This window comes from Eucyclogobius newberryi, unplaced genomic scaffold (assembly GCF_026437365.1).
Source record: "Eucyclogobius newberryi isolate DKJ021-1_F unplaced genomic scaffold, fEucNew1.0.hap1 SCAF_6, whole genome shotgun sequence".
Classification (NCBI taxonomy): Eukaryota; Metazoa; Chordata; class Actinopteri; order Gobiiformes; family Gobiidae; genus Eucyclogobius; species Eucyclogobius newberryi.
In genome coordinates, this window is record NW_027316278.1 from 13,462,582 (window position 1) to 13,481,274 (window position 18,693).

Here is an 18,693-nt window from a genome sequence, read left to right on the forward strand (position 1 = left end):
ATGTGTATCTATCAATGCATTTGCCAATTCATCATAGCAATAAAAGGTTTCTAAATACAATCCAAATCCAGACCTAAAATTACATATTTTTCCAAAAATCTGCCAAAACCTGCATAATAATGAAACTATAAATCAACATGTAGGCTAATCTCTGTGTATTAGGCTGGCCTATGGAAGCCTATGCCACTTAATGCACAAAGTAGAACTGAGGACTAGGCATAACACTGCATGACAACATCAGACCTCGGCAAATTAGTCGGAATTCATCCTCCTGTTGGATTTTTAATTTAATTTTGTTTAAAATGTCACTGCAATTGAAATGTGTGTGTTTTCCTTGTCGTTGGCATGTGTTGAAGCTGGAGGCTGAATAAACTATAGGAGGGTTCACTGGGGCTGTTTGCGAGTTCACGCATGGACGATGGAAGCGCGCTCCCGACACTTCAGGTGAATGAGGGAAGAAGAGGAGCGGACACGGTTCACTGTGCGGAGCACCAACACGGAACAATTAGTGGAAAATGAGTAGTGTTGCGTCGCTCGGGACGCCTGCTTTTATCACAACATACTTACTCTTCGTGGTGGGATGCGTCGCACAGAAAGTAAGTTGATTTAGTTTTATTGGCTGCAAATAACTTATTCACGCTTCCAGACTTGTGGAGTTTCGAGGACACCGCTCTAAAACACGTTTGCTTCTAAACAGACGCGGAATGCGCCCACAAATCTAAACTTTCAAGAGTTATTTTGTTGCGCATTTACGCAATATTGTAGGCATTTAAACTTAACTAAAGTTGTTGACAACTCGTGTCAGACCTTTTATGCGTTAAATGTCATGAATACGTGGCCTATAGTCTAAAATGTCATTCCACTTTATTTATGTTTTTTGTTGTTTTTCTTGCATAATAATGCGTTACGCATTGTTCTGGGACTCCATGACTAATCATGGAGATCCTTGCCGAATTCCAAGTAAACGTGTTCTTTTCAAAATAATTCCCACTTGAGACAGGTAGCCCACTCTGCCCATAGTGGAAACTAAATTAAGTGTAGATATTGTTAATTGATCTTTGCGTACATTTAACGCAATTATAATAATTTCTCAGTTGTAACATTTCCCCATCTTAAAACATAAAATGTTGTGTTTCAAATACAGAAGTCAAAATGTATTTTTGTAACATTGTGTGCGCGTTTTGCACATGTCTTTCAGTCTGACGCAATATTCGTTCAAAGGGATGTTTTGATGGCACGGGTGTTTTGATGTTACTGCACTTCACAGAGTTGGGGAATGGCATGCAGAGTCCAAACTAGTGAAATGAGAACCACATTGGGGGCATGTTAACCTTATGTTGTGCTTTTATACTCAGAGTACTATCCCCAAGCTCTTGCTCCTGACAACCCAGAGGTCCCTGATTTAAACGGACACAGAGTTGATCCATGGGACATGGTTTCCATTGACTTGGCCTGTCATTCCTGTCTGTACATTTGTGTTTTAATTTCTTGGGTTGAAAGGCGGAAGTTGCTGTCAAGTTTGTGAGAGACTTGTAACTGTTGCAAAAACCTTTATATATATTATTTATAGAACTTGACAATATGGCTAAGTATTTAAATGACCTTTTAAATTATTAAAGTATTATAATTAACGACCTAAAACCATTCTGACCAGGATCCATGAAAGTTTCTTATTATTTACTGACTATTGACTAAACATGTGGTTTGATGTCATAGGGAGACTATAGATAAACACAGAGCTTTAAATTAAACCATGAAATTATACAGTATCCTGATTGGTGAATACATCTTTAAACATTGTCATAGAGGCTGGTGTTGTAGCATTAAAGTCTCCCTATGACATCAAACCACATGGTCAAGAGCACATTTCCAGCTTGTAGAAGCTCTGTGGCTTTCATCTGTCACAAATGGTCCTCTTCCGCCGATGGAGAATGATGCCTTAGCGGAACAGTTCTTAGAAACAGGCAACAAAAGATCTACTACATTGAATTGTCAGTGTCTCCAGCCTTAGTTCCTGTGTGCATAGGGAGCTCACTATCAGTGCAATTATCTGCCTGAGGGGGCACGGTAAATGATGGCTTTGTCCTTCTCTCCGCTTTTGTATTAAGTTGATTTTTGGAACTGCGTAAACAAGTTTGGAATTCATTCCCTCCTTTCCGAGCCATCCAAATTTGTCAGTCCACAATTAACAAACAGCCATTTTGATCTTTGCTTTGTTGTTCTGGTTTGTATTTTGGATGATATGATTCTTGCTTTAGAATCGCGGGGAACTCTTGTGATGATTGAACTCGTGTGCCTTATTTTAAAACCTACAGTGACACACAGATCAACAATAAACACATGGTAGAGATGGGAGGAATGACAATGTCTAAAGTGTCTTCTTTTGGCTTTTATTGTGTTTCTGCAGTCATTTTTGTATGTAGATGCCCTCTCTGTATTTATTATGGGCAAAAAGACGAACTGAGGTCTATCTGATTCATCTGATTAATGTACTTACTTTAATTTTAGAATGATAATAATAATTCTATAAAAATGTACATTAAGTTACAGTAAAAGCAGCAGTAGTCTGTCTCAGAATGTGCTGGATCAAAGTCATAAATCATATAAATTGATATGTTTGTATGTGGAGATAATAGTTGTGTCCACTGTCACTTTGATGAACTGCAGTTTCTTGTCGTTACTGTACAGCATTTACAGAACTGGCTTTTCACTGACGTGCTGCAGAGAAACTAATTATCTGAGATAAATTCACAGCAATACATTCCAAAATCTGGGAATAATTTCTCCTAACAAGTTTCAACCACTGGGACGATAAGGTCAGGATTTCCCGCAGAGACCCACTAGCTCTCTGCAACAGCGAGCTCAGCGGAAGAGTGTAATGTGGCCTACATATACTGTATATACATATATTACATATTTGTAGTAAAAAACAATTTGAGCTGCAGAAGATCAGATAAGTAACTTCTATGACTCATTAGAGATACAAACTTTTTTACAGCTCATGTTTTTTAAGAATATTGTACGTTTGGAAATGATCTTGCTCTAGAAGAGTGGCTAAAGGTAGTTTATTAAATATTATTGTTTGCTATCGTGACAGGCCAAGTGCACATTAAACACGAGTTCAAAGCCAGCTTTCATAAACTACAAAGAATGTGCATAGCCAGTGTAACCAATGAGTGAGCCATGGATGTTCTTGTGTTTTATCAAGTCGTGCACCCGTTGTTTGTAATTCTCCTGAATGTGCAGTGTCCAACATGAGCCAGTAAGAGAGGCTGACATCACATAGGAGATATGTGATAAATCTGTGGCTCAGATATCAGCGCTGTTCACAGCTGTGAGCCTGACCTCAGGAAGCCTGTTTTCACACTCTGATTGGAGATTTCATTCAAGCGCCTGTACTGCACACAACTTCATTATTCTTATGGGTGTGAATGTGCCAATAGCAAATTGGCGATTGTCAAATTAAAATAATCATTGTCATAAATGCACTCATTACGCAACTGTGGCCGATTATTGCAGTTGTTTTTCATTTGGAAGAAGCTTGTGTAAACTTGAGGCTCCCAGACGTATGGACTGTGTGCGGTTGGACTGGGCTGGTGTGAGCCTGTGAAGTAGTGTCACTTTTCTCCTCAGTAAACAGGGCTGGGAGGATTCCTGCCCCTTTCTGAGGGGCCCGTCTGCCTCTTTATGAGCCTTTCCGGACTGTTTGTGCATGAGAGCACTATGCTGTTTGTGTGTTAACTGTAATTCAGTAAGAGGCAGCTCGTGTTTCTGGGCTTTTTACGATCGTATTGTCAGCTAAATTTATTTACTAGGTTTTGACATACTGACCAACTGAACCTAATTCACCAAGAAAATAATTATTCAGTCGATAAATGAAGAATCCCAAACTCATGAACCTGCATTGGTTTCATTGTCAATTTGTGGTTTTCATAGATTTATAGTTGATAATTTATTGATAATTTATTGTTCTCAGTTATACAACATATTGTTATTGTCTGATGCAAAATATAAATGTGAAAACGAATATGAGCCTCTCAAAGACTGCAGCTGGTTCACTGTTTGGATCAGAAAGTAATTTTTAGACTATGAAACACTCTTTGTTTATTTACTTCTGTTCAGAAGGACTTCTGTCAATAGCACAACAGGGGCTCCAGGAGAGGTATCAATATCAGTATCAGTGTTCCAATAACAATATTCATAAGATATGTCCATCCAACAGAAATCTGTTAAAATGGGTCTTTTAAAATGTTTTAGTTGAGGTTTAATTATCAGACAAATGTGAACAGTTTGTAAAATGAATCACCAAAGTTCAGAAATATCACCATACACTCATTAATACACATTATTATTATTTTAATTTGATCAGCTCTTTATGTAGAATGTTCTAGTATCAACAATATACTAAACATTACAATTTTGCATATCTTCAAAAACAACATTCACAGTATTGTATACATTTCAATATATTACCCACCTTGCTTCAGCCTTTCCTAATACAACACGTAATTACAAATATCTTCTGCACTTGTGCTGAGGAAAGAGGCCAACCAAAAGCACACTCTAGCCCATTGTAATGTTTTGTCATGAGAAAAGGCATCCTTGAATAATTAGTGTGCGGCCAGTGAGCGGACTCTGATGTAACTGAATGGAGAGGTTTGGCATTATAAGAATGTCCCATTTCTATTGGACACTGTGTCACAGTGGAGCCTTTTCATGTGTAGTGTAGCATGCACATCCAGAGAGCTGGTGTTTCTTCTTCTTATTATTATTATTATTATCATTATTAGCATTAGTATTGAGATTTCCATTTGCTCATGAGGTCATTGTCTTACGTGTCCTGTATCTACAGGATATAGTAAGTCTAGTAGTCTCCGAATTACATTTTTGTATATTTACACAATATATCTTCATGATAAAATGTAAATTAATAGAGAAAAAGTGTAGAATCTGTTCTTCTATGTTCACGTGCACTCTCAATCCTTGAGTTGGGACACAATGTCCTTTTCGAGCCCCTGTCATGGCCCACATTGTGAAGGGGGTTCCTTCATTGCGCAACATTTGTCGTAAACACTATGAACCCCAAAACGGCCACTCTCCACATCCTTTGCAGCAGTGACATCTGGCCTGTTTAAAAATGTGAAGATCTCTAAGGTCTAATTTCTATATGATTTGCTCTTTTATTTACAACAGTACATTTCAAGTGAATGTGATAGTAATGTATTATTTTTAAATTAAATCATCACTATCTGCTAAAACAAAAACAAAAGTTTTTCCGGTGTTAAATCCCACAGAAAACATGATGAAATGTATCCTCGTCATCCAAAGAACTGTCGGCTTTCCCGGGGTGAAAAAAAAAAAATCACAATTTATTAATTCAAAGATTGTCATCTTGACCCTTCACCCCATTATAAAAGAAAAAGAGAAAAGGTTCAGATGGACTTTAATTATCTTGTGTAGAGGTGAAGGTGGTACACTGACGTATTGAGGACCTGGTTCAAATCCCACTGTGGATAAGACTTTTTAGCAAGTAAACAAGATCAGGACGTTTCAGTGTATGACTCCTCCCTTAGGGACTAATCTATTGCCCCCTCCTCTAAGGGCAGTGTACATTCTAGCTCCTCAGATTAGTACCTTCAGATTGAAAATAACTTGTCAAAACATTGACAACCTTTTGAACCCTTTTTTACTGGTGAGCATGAATGTAAAGTGTGTTAGAGTGGACATGATCGGATGGAGCCAATATTGAAGTCCCATTTCAATAGTTTTGATGTCCTTGTTTTGTTGCCCAAAATCACAACTTGCTTCAAACTTGATATATGAATTAAAGGTGAATCAGATAGACCTATTAGTTGTTGCTTTTCTTTTGGGTTTGGCTTTACTACTTTATTTCTGCAGTCATAATATTTTTCTTAGGACTACTTATTTACCAGCCCCATACCACCCAGCAGGACACAAGGAGCTTGTCCATGATTCCCTGGTCTTAATGCCCTGTCTTGTCTGGGCCCTCGTGTGTAATAAGCAGTGGACCTGGCTGTGATCTTCTCAGCTTTATCAACACCGGAGGGAAGCTCATACCTCTGGGCTTAAGTCAATGCTACTTTTCTCAACTCATGAATGAATATGTGGAAATTACTATACATACATTCAAGAGATTTTTTAAACTGATGCATTTTGTAACTTTATGAGTCATGGATCTGTCAAAGGACACGTCTGGGTTTAAAGGCCCAGTTGTTCCTCATGGCTTTGTGTCTCTCCAACAATATTGCATTTTGTTATGATTTGAGGCAGGGTGAGGGTCCAGTCAGTGCCCTGGAGTGTTACCTTGTTACCTGTCCTTCACGGGAATATTGAGTTCAGTCCAAGTGCTGCAGCCAACAGGAAAGCTCATAAACACGCAGCCCCCCTACAATGGTCTGGTCTGAGCCGCCCGGCCAGCAACACATCTGCCTCTACTTATGCCCCAGGTCTGCCTGCCTCTCCACGCACCTGGGACGCATTATACGCAGCATGTTTGAAGAAATGCCCTCACCAAAGGTTATCCAAAAAGGCAGTAACACAATATGGCACTGAACAAGAGATCGCTTCCCATGATAAAGAGAGGATGTTATAGACATTTTGAGAGCGATCCTATTTCTTAATACTAATGGCAATGCCCTGTATCTAGAAGCTTTGTATATGTCCATAGCTGGAAATGGTTTAGAAAAATGTAAGAGTATCAATCTGAAGACCCAGAGGCTTTAAAAGACCACACTGAGATGTCCCGCACTCTGATGTCTCGTCCTTCTTTTGTTTCTTGGTTAGTGCTTCTCGTGGCTTTGTCTAATTGAATTATTATTTTGTATGACTTATTGAGCACAATGCTACAAGGTGAATTGTATTAGCACACACATCTTTTAAACTGCTGTGAATATTTTTAGAATAACTATCATAACTCCCTTTCAATTATAATCACTAACTTAGAATTGGGTGGTTGTGGATAAACTGACAACACATTATGACTTTTCAATAAGAACTATTGCTATGGGGATTTCGGGGAATTAATCTTCACTTTGCTCCCTAAAATGTTAGAATTTTGTTCCAGGGGTTCAGTAAGTGTTATTTTTTGGCATTTTTTTCAAAGTCAGGGCAAGTTTAGGATTAGGTACAGGAACTGTTAATTTAGTTAAATTTAGGGCTTTGGGACGCTAGTCCAGCCCCACACAACAAAATGCCAAACATTTAGAGAGTTATTATAAAATGATTTTTATTGCATACACATTATGCAAATCTGCATTTCAGATGTAAATTTTCAAAAATGTTCTTGCAATTATATAATTCGAGTGCAGCCTCCTTAAAAACAATATCCTTAAAACACCTGGGCAACATTGCACAATACAGCAATACACACTCTGAAGTCATGTGATACATAACCAGATAACTTAATACCATGAACAATGCCCAGGATGTGACCGCTTATGCGATGCCCTGCCTGTCCCATTGTAAGTCTCAGCACGAGTGGGTGTTTGCTCGCTAACATAAGGCTCATTGGTGACATGGGAAGCTCGGATTTCAAAGTTATGACATGTCTAACTTGATGCATTGTTGTTGCAGGTGTATTTTGATTGCGGTGCCAAGGTGGATGTGGTTGATGTCCAAGGCCTTATTCTTTCACCGGGATTCCCATACAACTACTCCTCTGGGACGCACTGTGTTTGGCAGTTCTTTGTGCCCATTGACAACCAGCTTATTCTGGAGATATTTGATTTCGATGTGTTTGAAAGTCACAACGCCGCCAGTCAGTACACGAATATGGGTAATTTTGATGACGAAGACGCAGGCGAGGAAGTGGCGTTCAGCCAAGGGAAATCGGTGGCGTCTGAAACGTCAAAAGAGCCAATGCAACAAAGCGTGGGCGATGTCGACGGTGCGAAGAATGAGCAATCCTTCCGAGATGGACAAGTCAAGCAGGTAGTTGTCCAAGAGCAATCTACCAAAATGGGGCTTGCAAAAGTGTCAAATTCTGCCAAAAGATCTGCAGATAAAAGTTCAAACTCTGCACCCCCACCATCTCTTGTTGTGCTACCTGACCGTCTTCCACCTGACGACCAACCCTTAAACCTTCCAAGTGCAACAACAGAAACTACAACATTTCTGTCAACTCTTTTTACCGAAACCTCGTCTGTCACGCCACAAACGCAGCAGTCAGTCCTAGATGCTTGCCCTCACGACGTGTTGTACATTTCAGACCTGATCACTTTCTCCTCTCGATTCTGTGGCTCGAACAGGCCTCCGAGTAGCCAGTTAGTGTTCGGCTCAAACCAGGAAATGGTCGAAGTTATTATGGAGCTGATCACAACGACACACTGGGGTCGCGGGTTTGCTCTTCTCTTTCATTATCACAACCTGACGGAAGCGGGCGGCGCGAGGAGGAATGTGGCGTTCGCATCCAGGAAGGTGGACTCACTGCTGGCGGCCGTGAGCGGAGCGGCGTTCCTGGCCATGATCCTGACCAGCGCCCTCTGCGTCATATTCCGGTGAGTTTCCAAAGTTGTGCACAGTGGCTTTCTCGTGAGAAGTGTAACAGAAAAGATCAGTTTCCAGTACATCAATGACACAAAAGCGGACTTTGGTCTCACGCTGGGCTCGCATTGCATGAAAAAGATGGAAAATCTGATTCTAATTGATACCACAACTAGTATCGAAATTAGATACTCAAAAAATAATCTCAAAAATGCTATAGAATGTGAGCTTTCCTTAACAGTTTGAGAATATTCTTGAGCTTTATCAGAACTAGTATGAGAGAAAGTATTTAAGAGGAGTAGTATATAAGAAAGTACTATTAATTCCTGAGAATTGCCAATTTTTAATTTTTTTTTAACATTGTGGTATCAAAATTGGTTTACAGCTTATTCCTTATCGAAATCAAGTTTGGAAATATCAGTTTCGTGTCAACGCTAATTTACAACAACAGTCACTAGATAATTTAGTTAATCTCATTTCCGCTACATTACCCACTAAGTTGTTTGAGCTGTACTTCACCCAAAAAAGCTTGTGGGTTAAACAATTACATTAAAGTGATTAAACTGTTTTTTGTTGGGGGTTTTTGTCATGTAGCTTGAAACCAAATAATGGACCACAAGGCTGTATAGCATCTAAGGCTCATAGTTTAGCCACAGTTGGCACCTAACAAGCCTGACAGATGTTTCACCAATAGTAACAGGATTTTTATAATACACATCACCTACACATACCTTCTCTAGAAATGGTAGTTGTATGCAGTAATATCAGTTCAGACTTGAGTAAATATTGACGGGTCTTTGATTGGACCCATGGATGACACTAAATGCCAACATTAGTGTCCACATGCGCGTACACAGTCGACCCTCTGTGATGTTGACACAGCTGGAGGCCGGTGCGCTTGAAGTGGGCGCGCTCCGTGATGAGTTGGGTTTAGCTGTGGCCACCAGGCTTCCTTCATGTGGCCTGCTCTCACCAAAGACGGCAGGGCGTTCCAGGTGCAGCAGCTGGCAGTGATTTGACACAGAACACAAACTTGGACAGAGCAGAGATCAGAGTTGGCAACACGGGATCTTTAAATATTGGTTCCTCTCGGGCTGAAGGAGCTGGTTCTAGTTTACGGCAAACACGATCATATCTCGCTATAATCGTAACATGATTGACATAGAAGCAATGTAAACCACAAGCATGCAGCATAATACATGTTTTATCATTTTGGCTCTGGATGTAACAAGTCAGTGTTTTCTGTCTCAAAATAGATGGGTTTTGTGCATCTGCTGGTACCAGTTGATTTCAGTGTGTACCAGGGGAACATGTGTATAAACTTAAGACCTTACACTCTTAATATTCAGGTAAATGAGTGGAGTTCTTGCCTCTCTGTGTGGATTTGGAGACTAGGACTTGGACTAGGGCAACTACTGAACTATTTGATGAAAAGTCACATTTCTCACCCAAATGTTGCAAAAGCAAAAGATGAACAAATATATTACTACTAATACTATAGTCCTAAATCCTACGAATGCAGGTAAAATCATAATGGCAACAATTAGACCTGGGATGATACTGAAATGATGTGTCACGCCAAAAATGCAATTAACAATAATAATATGATAATTGTTGACCATTTAAAATTGATATGGAAATATGAACACTATATGTGTGATTTGTTAAAACTAAACATACATGTAAGTGAGTTTTGATCTGGAAGAGACTATTATGAATATGTTTTTGTTCTGCACCATCTGGTTGTATCATAGTGACAGTCACAATTAGCAAGATTATTGTCTATCCTCCCATAGTAGGAATTTATACATCCAATATACTGTAAATTCATTTTATCATCATGTTACAAGTTTAATACACCTTCCTTCTGAACTAGAAAAGTAATCTGTCCAAATAGACGAATCATTAAAAAGCGCTTTGAGTTTGTGACAATGTGTTGCTCATGCTGTGGGAACCACCACAGTTTATTATGATTTGTGTTAATTTCCAGAGCAGCTCAGTGTCTCCAGCCAATCCGACAGGCACAATAACGCCACGGGTTCTCTCTCTTAATGACGGGGAAATTGGAAGCATGTGTTCAATAAAACGAAAGTGCAATTGGCAAGAACAACAACGAAAAGCATTACCACGAAACGTCAGGCCCTGGAACAAGTCTTTGTACTTGTACCTTTCGCTTTACATATTCATTTTGTTCACTGAAAACATTTCGAAACAACTGATAGGGTGAACTCGAGCAAACGTTTTTCAGTAAGACCCAACAGAGAAATTGACCTCCACATCCAGTGCGATCCAAAGAACTGTCAAAGAGTAGCAGCGGGGGATGCCCTCATTTGACCGATGGCTTGTTATGAACTCAGTCATGTAAGATTATTTTTTTAATAGGTGAGTATTTCAAGTATTTTAACATGCTTCATTTAGTCATATAACCTAATCTGACAGGATGAAAATGCATGGATGAGCAGATATTGTAGGATGTAAAATTAAAGGATTTAGTAACACTGAATCTGCCTTTTGGTGAAACGTGAGAAAGAGGTTTCTGTGCTACTGTCCATTTGAAGCCTAATAACCTCGACACTGGACACGCATTTAACAGAATTAGATTTACAGGGTCCAATTACAGGGAAATAAACAGGGGCTGTAAAGAAAACCACAGTGTTAGCCCATGTAGTTGTGGCATTTGTGTGAATGTGAGATTGTCGCCAAATAATCCAGTGGGAGTTTAAAAGGAAAAGGACCCCTGGTATTTTGGACTACTCTGCTCTTCTTAATGGCTTGCGGTTTCTTCAGTGAATCAAATTTAAATGTAGTCATTCACTTAGGCCCACAGATTCTTTGCGGGGAGAATTGACGATGATGAGACAGAAAATAGGGAAAGAGAATATTTCAAAATGGGGTTGACGGCCCATCTTTTACAGTACACTTGTATGATAAAGTGGGAAATTAATTAATTTACTAAATGAATAAAAATAGGATGACGCACCATATGGATAAAGACGTGGTGGCCTGTCCATTGCGGTCTTTTAATCACTCTCTAACTGTATGTTGTTGTTTTGCAGACCCAAACTATGTCCAAAAAGAGCAAATTCCAGCGTGTCCAGCAGCCCCGAGGTAAACGCACATATCCTCCTCTTCTTTGGTTGTCAAACATTCCCCAGTTTTACGTGTGGATCAGTGAACAGTTCCTTCAATATACAGTACTTTGCCACTCTTTGTTCGTGCTACTGTTGTGCCGCCTTCCTCATCAATTCACGAGCCTTCTACATTTAAGGCCACGCAGATGTAGAACAGGTTGATCAAGTCGTGAGGTTAACTGGGTGAAAGCTCATGACACACTTTGTACTTGAGATTTGTAATGTATTTCTATGCAAATGCTGTTGTTTTTTTTACATGTACCTTGTATTATAATACAAAAACTATGACTCACATATCCCCACACAACCACTGAGCACTAGAGACGGGGAATTTGATATCATTGGTCAGACATTATGTTATTTGTGACCAGAGGGGTGTGGGATTCCTTTATTTCCTCTGCTCTCTCGCTCTCTGTCTGTCATGTTTTGCATTGTGTGTTCTTTTTATATACCGATAATACCTAAAAAATTTAGGTAATTTCTCAAGTAAATATTAATATGAATTGAATAAATATACTACATAATTACCTAGTAGCTGTTTTGATTTAAAATAATATTAAAGAACTAGACAAAAAAGACAATGCCTTAAATGTGAAAAGTAAGTACACTTAATTGACACTAGTTTTAATGTACAATTGAAACTGTATTGGGTAATTAAACCCCTCTTAGAAGTCAAAAGTGTCCGTGAATATCTTTATCGTGCTTTATGCTGTAGGTACCAGAGTCGGTCCCTAACGTCGTGTCTGAGGTGAGCGAGCTGCAGCTGATGGCAGAGAATCAAACCGATCCTGAGACCACCGGAGCACAAGAAAACATGGATAAGACGACGCGACGCACAGGTGCTTAACCCGGCATGCCACGTACAAATTATTCAAAATAAAATCAGCAATTACTGATTCGTACCTGAGGATCTATCTTCTCCAACACGCAACATTCTATTGATTTTCAGCAGATCGCTTTCTAGAACCCGAGTATATTAACACGCATTAGTAAGTACATTGCAGCAGCAGCAGTTGTTCTCCGTCATATTTGTATATTCCTGAGCAACATATTCAGACCAGTAAAATTAGTTACTGACTATACCAATACCTGACGTAGTAAAGCAATGAGCTGGGGTTTGAAGAATGTGAAGTCATGATGTGAAAGGAAATACCGAAACACCTCGAGGCGACAGTGGCTGCGTTGACATGCACACAAAAATCTAATCGTTATCTGATTTCTGGAGTTCTCGGATTGTTGAAATGACATGTAAACGGTTATGCCCGAGTTCTTTCCGATTGTTCACACCTGTACGAGTGTTGACAAGGAAGAATTTGCCAGAAAAAAAGACAAAGCTGAAAGAGAAAATGCTAAAAGATTGAAAGTTAATTGTACTCCTACGAAATACAACTCCACCAATCCACTAATTAACTGTAATCAGATGTCCCAGAACAAAAATCTGATCTAATTATTGGTTAATCTGATTATTCTTGTCGGGGGTTTTTTCTAGCCATGTGAATGTGACAAATGCACACCTACAATTGTATAAATAAACTATTCTTTAAAGCAAATACATGATATGATGTACTGTGCATTTGGTCAAGGAACAGTCGGTGACCACAGTCCAGTTCTTGAGCTATGCAGGGTCTTCTCAGGTAGAAATGAGGCTCACCTTCCTATTCGACATCCGGTATAGTCGGTTTTCTCTGATGCATGCGGTCTTTGTGCAGTCAGCGTCGGCGGAGAACTATCCCAAAGTGCAGAGGTGGATCTTTCCGGTGGTCTGACGACGCTCGACCTTGGCCCAGACGAAGTGTTCATCGCGTCTCCAGCTCCCAGCGCCACCAGCGGCCGCCTCCCGCTCTACCCACATACGGTGAGATATCTGCTTTTGTCATACACATAAAAACATCTGTGGGAATGCACACATGGCTTTTTAATATAGCCAACCCATGTGAAATGAAGGGGTGTAATGAAATGTTATCAAGGTATGTACTGCCATATTGTGTGGAGAGTTTTTAAGAATGTTACTTCAAACAAGCCTTTAGTGCAATCATTTTCTGTTATATTGTCATGACATTATTGACATTATTGTGTTATATAATCGTGTTAAACATGTCTTTAAACGTAATGGGTGCGGTTCAATTATCAGATAAATGTGAAATGTCACAAAAGTGCACAAATATCACCGTCCACACCATTTCAGTTCAAGTTTACAACAATAAAAAAGCTATTTTTCTAGCATTTTTGACCCCAAACCATACACTTAATTTTCTAATTTTCAAAAACATTCACAATATTATAAAAATGTTGATATTGCCCATCTTTACGGGGAACTGCACCAAAACAACACTATAAACATGGATGAGACATGGGCATTGTAAAAGGTCTCAATCTCTGTGTGGGGTATTGCATTATTATACTTTTGCCCATTATTTTACATCTCCATCTAAAGGTTTTGATGTTACAGACAATACCCAGTGAAACAATTGGGTGATGTTACCACCCAGAGAGATGATCCCTCCTGAATATCTGAGATGACAGCACATTGAATGGCTTGAATTGACCCAGTGTTGCTAATAGGCCTGACACCATTATGCCAGCGCACAGGTGGTGCACAGCAGAGCTATAAAAAGTATGGGGACATAACTTGGAAACGCCGATAATTAAAAGATGGGAGAAAAGTTGGGGAAGAAGCGTCTCGACTAAGTACTTTCTCTGCTCTCGTTTGTATTCCCTTGGATAGTTGGCATCAAACCGCTCTGGCAGCTTTTTGAAGGACTGGCAAGCATTTGTGCTGCCTGGGCTAATGGAGAATTATCTACAGCGCCAGATTCCCAGCTCCAATTGTGTGTCTGTTTGTGTGTGTGTGTTGTGCACACTTTGGCACTCGCTGTGTGGTCTGCCTGTGTGTGTCCTCCATACAGACTTTCATGTACATAATTATTGACAAATGGCCCAATGGTGGTGGGCAGTGTCAATCAACGAAATCAGGCATTTTAGCTTATCGTCTCTTAATAAACGATGAGACAAAGCAAAAGAACAGTTTAAGAGGTTTAATCTACACCAGTGAGATTTCTGAGTTGGAGGTTAAGATTAGAAAATTGTGAACAAAAGCGAAAAGTGACTATTCTTTGTGATACAACAGGACCACTGTTCTTAAGAGCCGTGTTGGGTGGCTCATATCAAACCGCGTGTGTCCGCTCTCAAAGTTGCCATTGTGCTTGTGAGCTTAAGTAATGAAAGTAACACTTTTATGTAAACCCCTTTTTAATTCTTGTCTAGACAAAGTTAGCTGCTAATGACTCTGCGAGGAGGATTATCTCGTTCTTACTCTCTCTGGATGCAAGCCCTAAAACCTTTGCCCTCTCTTTATCAACGGCTGCTGACCCGGTGTTTGCACTTCCCACCTGCATTTACCATTAAAGCCAGATGCCTGTTAAACATTTCCTTACTTGGAGAAAATTTGCACCTTTTGCAAAAACCCGATGCAATTTTAGAGAAAATTGTCTCTCTGGTATTTGTTTGGAATATGAATATTACTACTTATATGAATATACATTCACTTGAGCTCTGCAATATATAAAATGTAAAGATGCCATGCTTTTTATTACATTGACTTTTAATGTAATCTCAAAAAAAGTCAACATCTAAGTGGCCAAGAGAACTACGCTCTATATACTTTACCTATATTTTATTTTATACCAAGCCTATTAGTCCATGCAGGTCAGTAACCATTGGAGCTCCAGTTGAGTGCCTGAGTATTTTAAAAGAAACTAGCATATACATTTTCAAACGGATAAATAAAAATATATTCCTGATAAACTGCAGTAATATTTAGAAAAATCAAGATGGAGATATACATTTTTGTCATTTGCTAAAAGCTTACTTTGTCTTTTTTGGCATTTTGTAGTACCGTAAAACAATCTTGTCACTGCAGTCGGACTCACCATAGGTCCTTGTCTTTATTTAGAATTGGCACGCCTCACTATATTTCATCTTTTATCATGACTTCAGCAGCGTGAGCGGTTTTTACATCACAGTGACACTGGCCCGGGCCCTTCCGGGGACTGGCCCTCTCCGGACTCGTCTGGGACCAGGTCTAAGTCTGGGAGCGGCTCCAGACCCAGAGCTTGGAGTGTGCGCACCTTCCAGGACTTCCTGCCTCCTCTGCCACAACTGCACAAGAGGTGGTGCAGCTGGAACTCAAACAGCCCCTTCACAAAGCTGGTGGACACAGTCAGTATTATCATAATCATTATAACTTTTCATGTTTTCTTGGGCTATACAATATTTTTAGTTGAGTCATTAGTCAATACTATTCTATGTGCTAGTACTGAACTTGGATAAATGGTTGTTGTTGTTGTTGTTGTTGTTGTTGCTGCATCAGGAAGAGCATCTGAAGGAAAAACTACAAAGAAATGGGGCCAAACTATGCAAACAATTTCAACTATTAATATCATATCCACTAGAACTGTTATTGAATGTTTGTCACTATTGTTAGGAGAAAGACACATTTAAATTAAACATTTAAGGAAAAAAGATGATAATGAAAAATATATACTTTAATATAATGATTTACATGAGTGAATCCTTAATCAAGTCTGTATTAAAAACAGATTTGATGATTTGTTTAACATTGGCAGTAATAGATTACCAAAAAATCTCATCAGAACAATTTCATGCAACCAGACTTTACAATTTTACATCTTTTTGGTTTTGAAGATTAATTCAATGATTTTCATACTGGATATGTTTATATTTTTTGGAAGATTTTGTAGATAAAATTAATGTCAATGATTGAACTTTCTTTAAAAAAGCTTCAAAATGAGCATCTATGGTCACAATTTACTGTGAAATTTGTAATTCATGACACTCCTAATGTCATAATTCAGACCAGGGACGTGGTTTTTACAAAAGTTCAAGTATGTTTTTATGGCACACAAAAATGTCTTCTACAGATATGTTTTGAGCGATGATTTGCTTTATAAGAGCATGTCTTGTCTCTCTGAACCTAGGCTACTTCCAGGCTGGTTGCAGATGACGAAGGGAACAATGGCCGAGAGGCATTTTCTGAAGTTAACCTGGCGAAGACTGACACCAGCGTCATCTCCGACTCCGCGATCAGCAATGCCTCGTACCCTCTGACACAGGCGGCCCAAAGACAGCGTCGGCTCAACTCAACCAGCAACCTGCGGCGCTCCCGATTCACCGGCCCCTGTTTTGGCTTGCTCTCCGGGACGACTGGGACAGCTGACCCGATGAAGGCTCCTACTGTTCAGGGTTCTACCGCTGAGCCTGCTCCTGGTTCCGTTTCATCCACCATAGAGAGCAGCCAGCCTGGGAAGAGGCGAGGGGAGGTCCAGGCAGACGGGGACCATGTCAGTGTACAGGTTTTTGCCATTTCTGAAGAGGAAGACCGGCAGCCGTTGGTCCCCACAGAGCACCTGGACCCCCCGGCTGCCCCCCAAACACTTAATGGACTTGTGAGAGGTGTCTATGAGGGGAAAAGGTCAGCTGGAGATAGTCCCAAGAGCCTAAGGGCCAGAGGAGAGTGGAGGCCGTGGGGCAGCCAAGCATCGGGAGGGGTCATAGCAACCTCCAAGACGTCCCATACAGTCTGTGACCCCCAGGGGCCCATCAGCCCGGCAACAGTGTTGTGCAGTGTGGTCAACCAAATGTGACAAAGTGAAGGATTTTATAGAGAACTGAGACTCCGATGTATCGAACTTTGGACTTTGTTAATTCCACTTCATGAAAGGTGTAATTCGTCCAGTATATTTTCACCTGACTTTGTAGATTGTAGCTGAAAATACTGTCCTGTGCAAGTGTTGTCTTTGAATAATAAAAGGTGTATCAACGTAAAAATAGAGAAAATAAGAGACGCAAAACTCACATTAGTTGACAAAAATGTAATATGTTGTAGTACAGGGATAAATGCCATTTCCATTGAGCCACAAGATCTAATTATAAAGAAACAAATCTGGGTCCTTTATTGAATGAAGTAGGTCTTACCAACCCTTTTCTATTAAAAAAAAAATCCCTAGATAATTTTGCTCTTGTAGCTGAAACTTGCACAGCACAATATTCATTGTTTAGGATTTTTATGAGATGTATCTGAATGATGAAAAGAATATGTCAAGGCGTTGACTGCCTTTGTACAGATCATGCAATAGATTGCAGCACATTTCAATGTAGGGTTTGTATTGCACTTTGAAGCACACAGTTCTGTGCTGGAATTAGACCTATTGTGGACCCTTCTGTAGGTTTCTACTTTACATTGTTGAACACTGTTACAGAATAGATTAAATAAATGTCATAACTATGTATATGTATGTGTATTTATATACCGTATATATTTTTATGTACGTACACATACAGACTGGATTGTAAAGGGAATTTTAAAGAGTATTTACTAATATACACTGTTAAACCTATAGATTATAGATGCAGCATTATAGTATTTAAATGTACTGAATTATTGTAAATTTTGAATAAAGATACAAAGAGAAACACTGAGTAAGAAAAATGGCTTGGCAGAGGCTCAGTGAGTTGCTTTTGCCATATTCATTGAGGTTTGCTAGTCTGTTGTACTTTACGTAGTGTAGAATATCCAACCATTCACAAGTGTGTTGACAGTATGAACTTTTATTTTCTTGAAAACATTAATTCAACTGGGTCAATACATTTTAGTGAAGTAAATTAGTTGGCATGTGCCTAAACTACAACATAAAAATAACCTAAATATCTGAATAGAGCATTCTCACGGTAAACTTAAGCGGTTTTAGACTGTGTTCTCTGATGGTCTCTAATGGGTAAACCATATTTTCATAGGTTAGGAGTACATGTTTGCCTTCATATACAATGAGCCCTATTCCCTCACTTCGGGGAGAATGCATAAAGCGCTCGTCCAAAGCCTCTTTAGACCCGCTGCCTGATTGGAGCGGCGTGGGACTGTTGTTGGCTTAGGGTGCCCAGACCTCCTGTAGGGAATAATTAAAACTGAGCCACTACATTGAGAGGATCGGCTCGGGCTTGTGCTCTCTGGACCTGAGCTGCTAAGGAATGCCACTGTGAACCA

The 18,693-nt window shown here is 39.7% G+C and overlaps 1 protein-coding gene across 1 annotated transcript; it reads left to right on the forward strand.

Annotated features, from left to right (window-relative positions):
- Positions 1-401: 401 nt before the first annotated feature.
- LOC140347040 (uncharacterized) lies at positions 402-17,480 on the forward strand. The gene is made up of 7 exons (XM_072433356.1): positions 402-596; positions 7,594-8,516; positions 11,559-11,610; positions 12,349-12,472; positions 13,343-13,488; positions 15,630-15,851; positions 16,631-17,480. Exons 1-7 carry the CDS (start codon positions 516-518, stop codon positions 17,294-17,296), a joined length of 2,214 nt encoding a protein of 737 aa, XP_072289457.1. The 5' UTR covers positions 402-515; the 3' UTR covers positions 17,297-17,480.
- Positions 17,481-18,693: the final 1,213 nt, after the last annotated feature.

Coding starts and splice junctions, on each gene's coding strand:
- LOC140347040 (XM_072433356.1), top strand. CDS start 516: ATGAGTAGTGTTGCGTCGCTCGGGACGCCTGCTTTTATCACAACATAC. Junction 597..7,593: donor TGGGATGCGTCGCACAGAAA/GTAAGTTGATTT, acceptor TTGTTGTTGCAG/GTGTATTTTGATTGCGGTGC. Junction 11,611..12,348: donor GCGTGTCCAGCAGCCCCGAG/GTAAACGCACAT, acceptor TTTATGCTGTAG/GTACCAGAGTCGGTCCCTAA.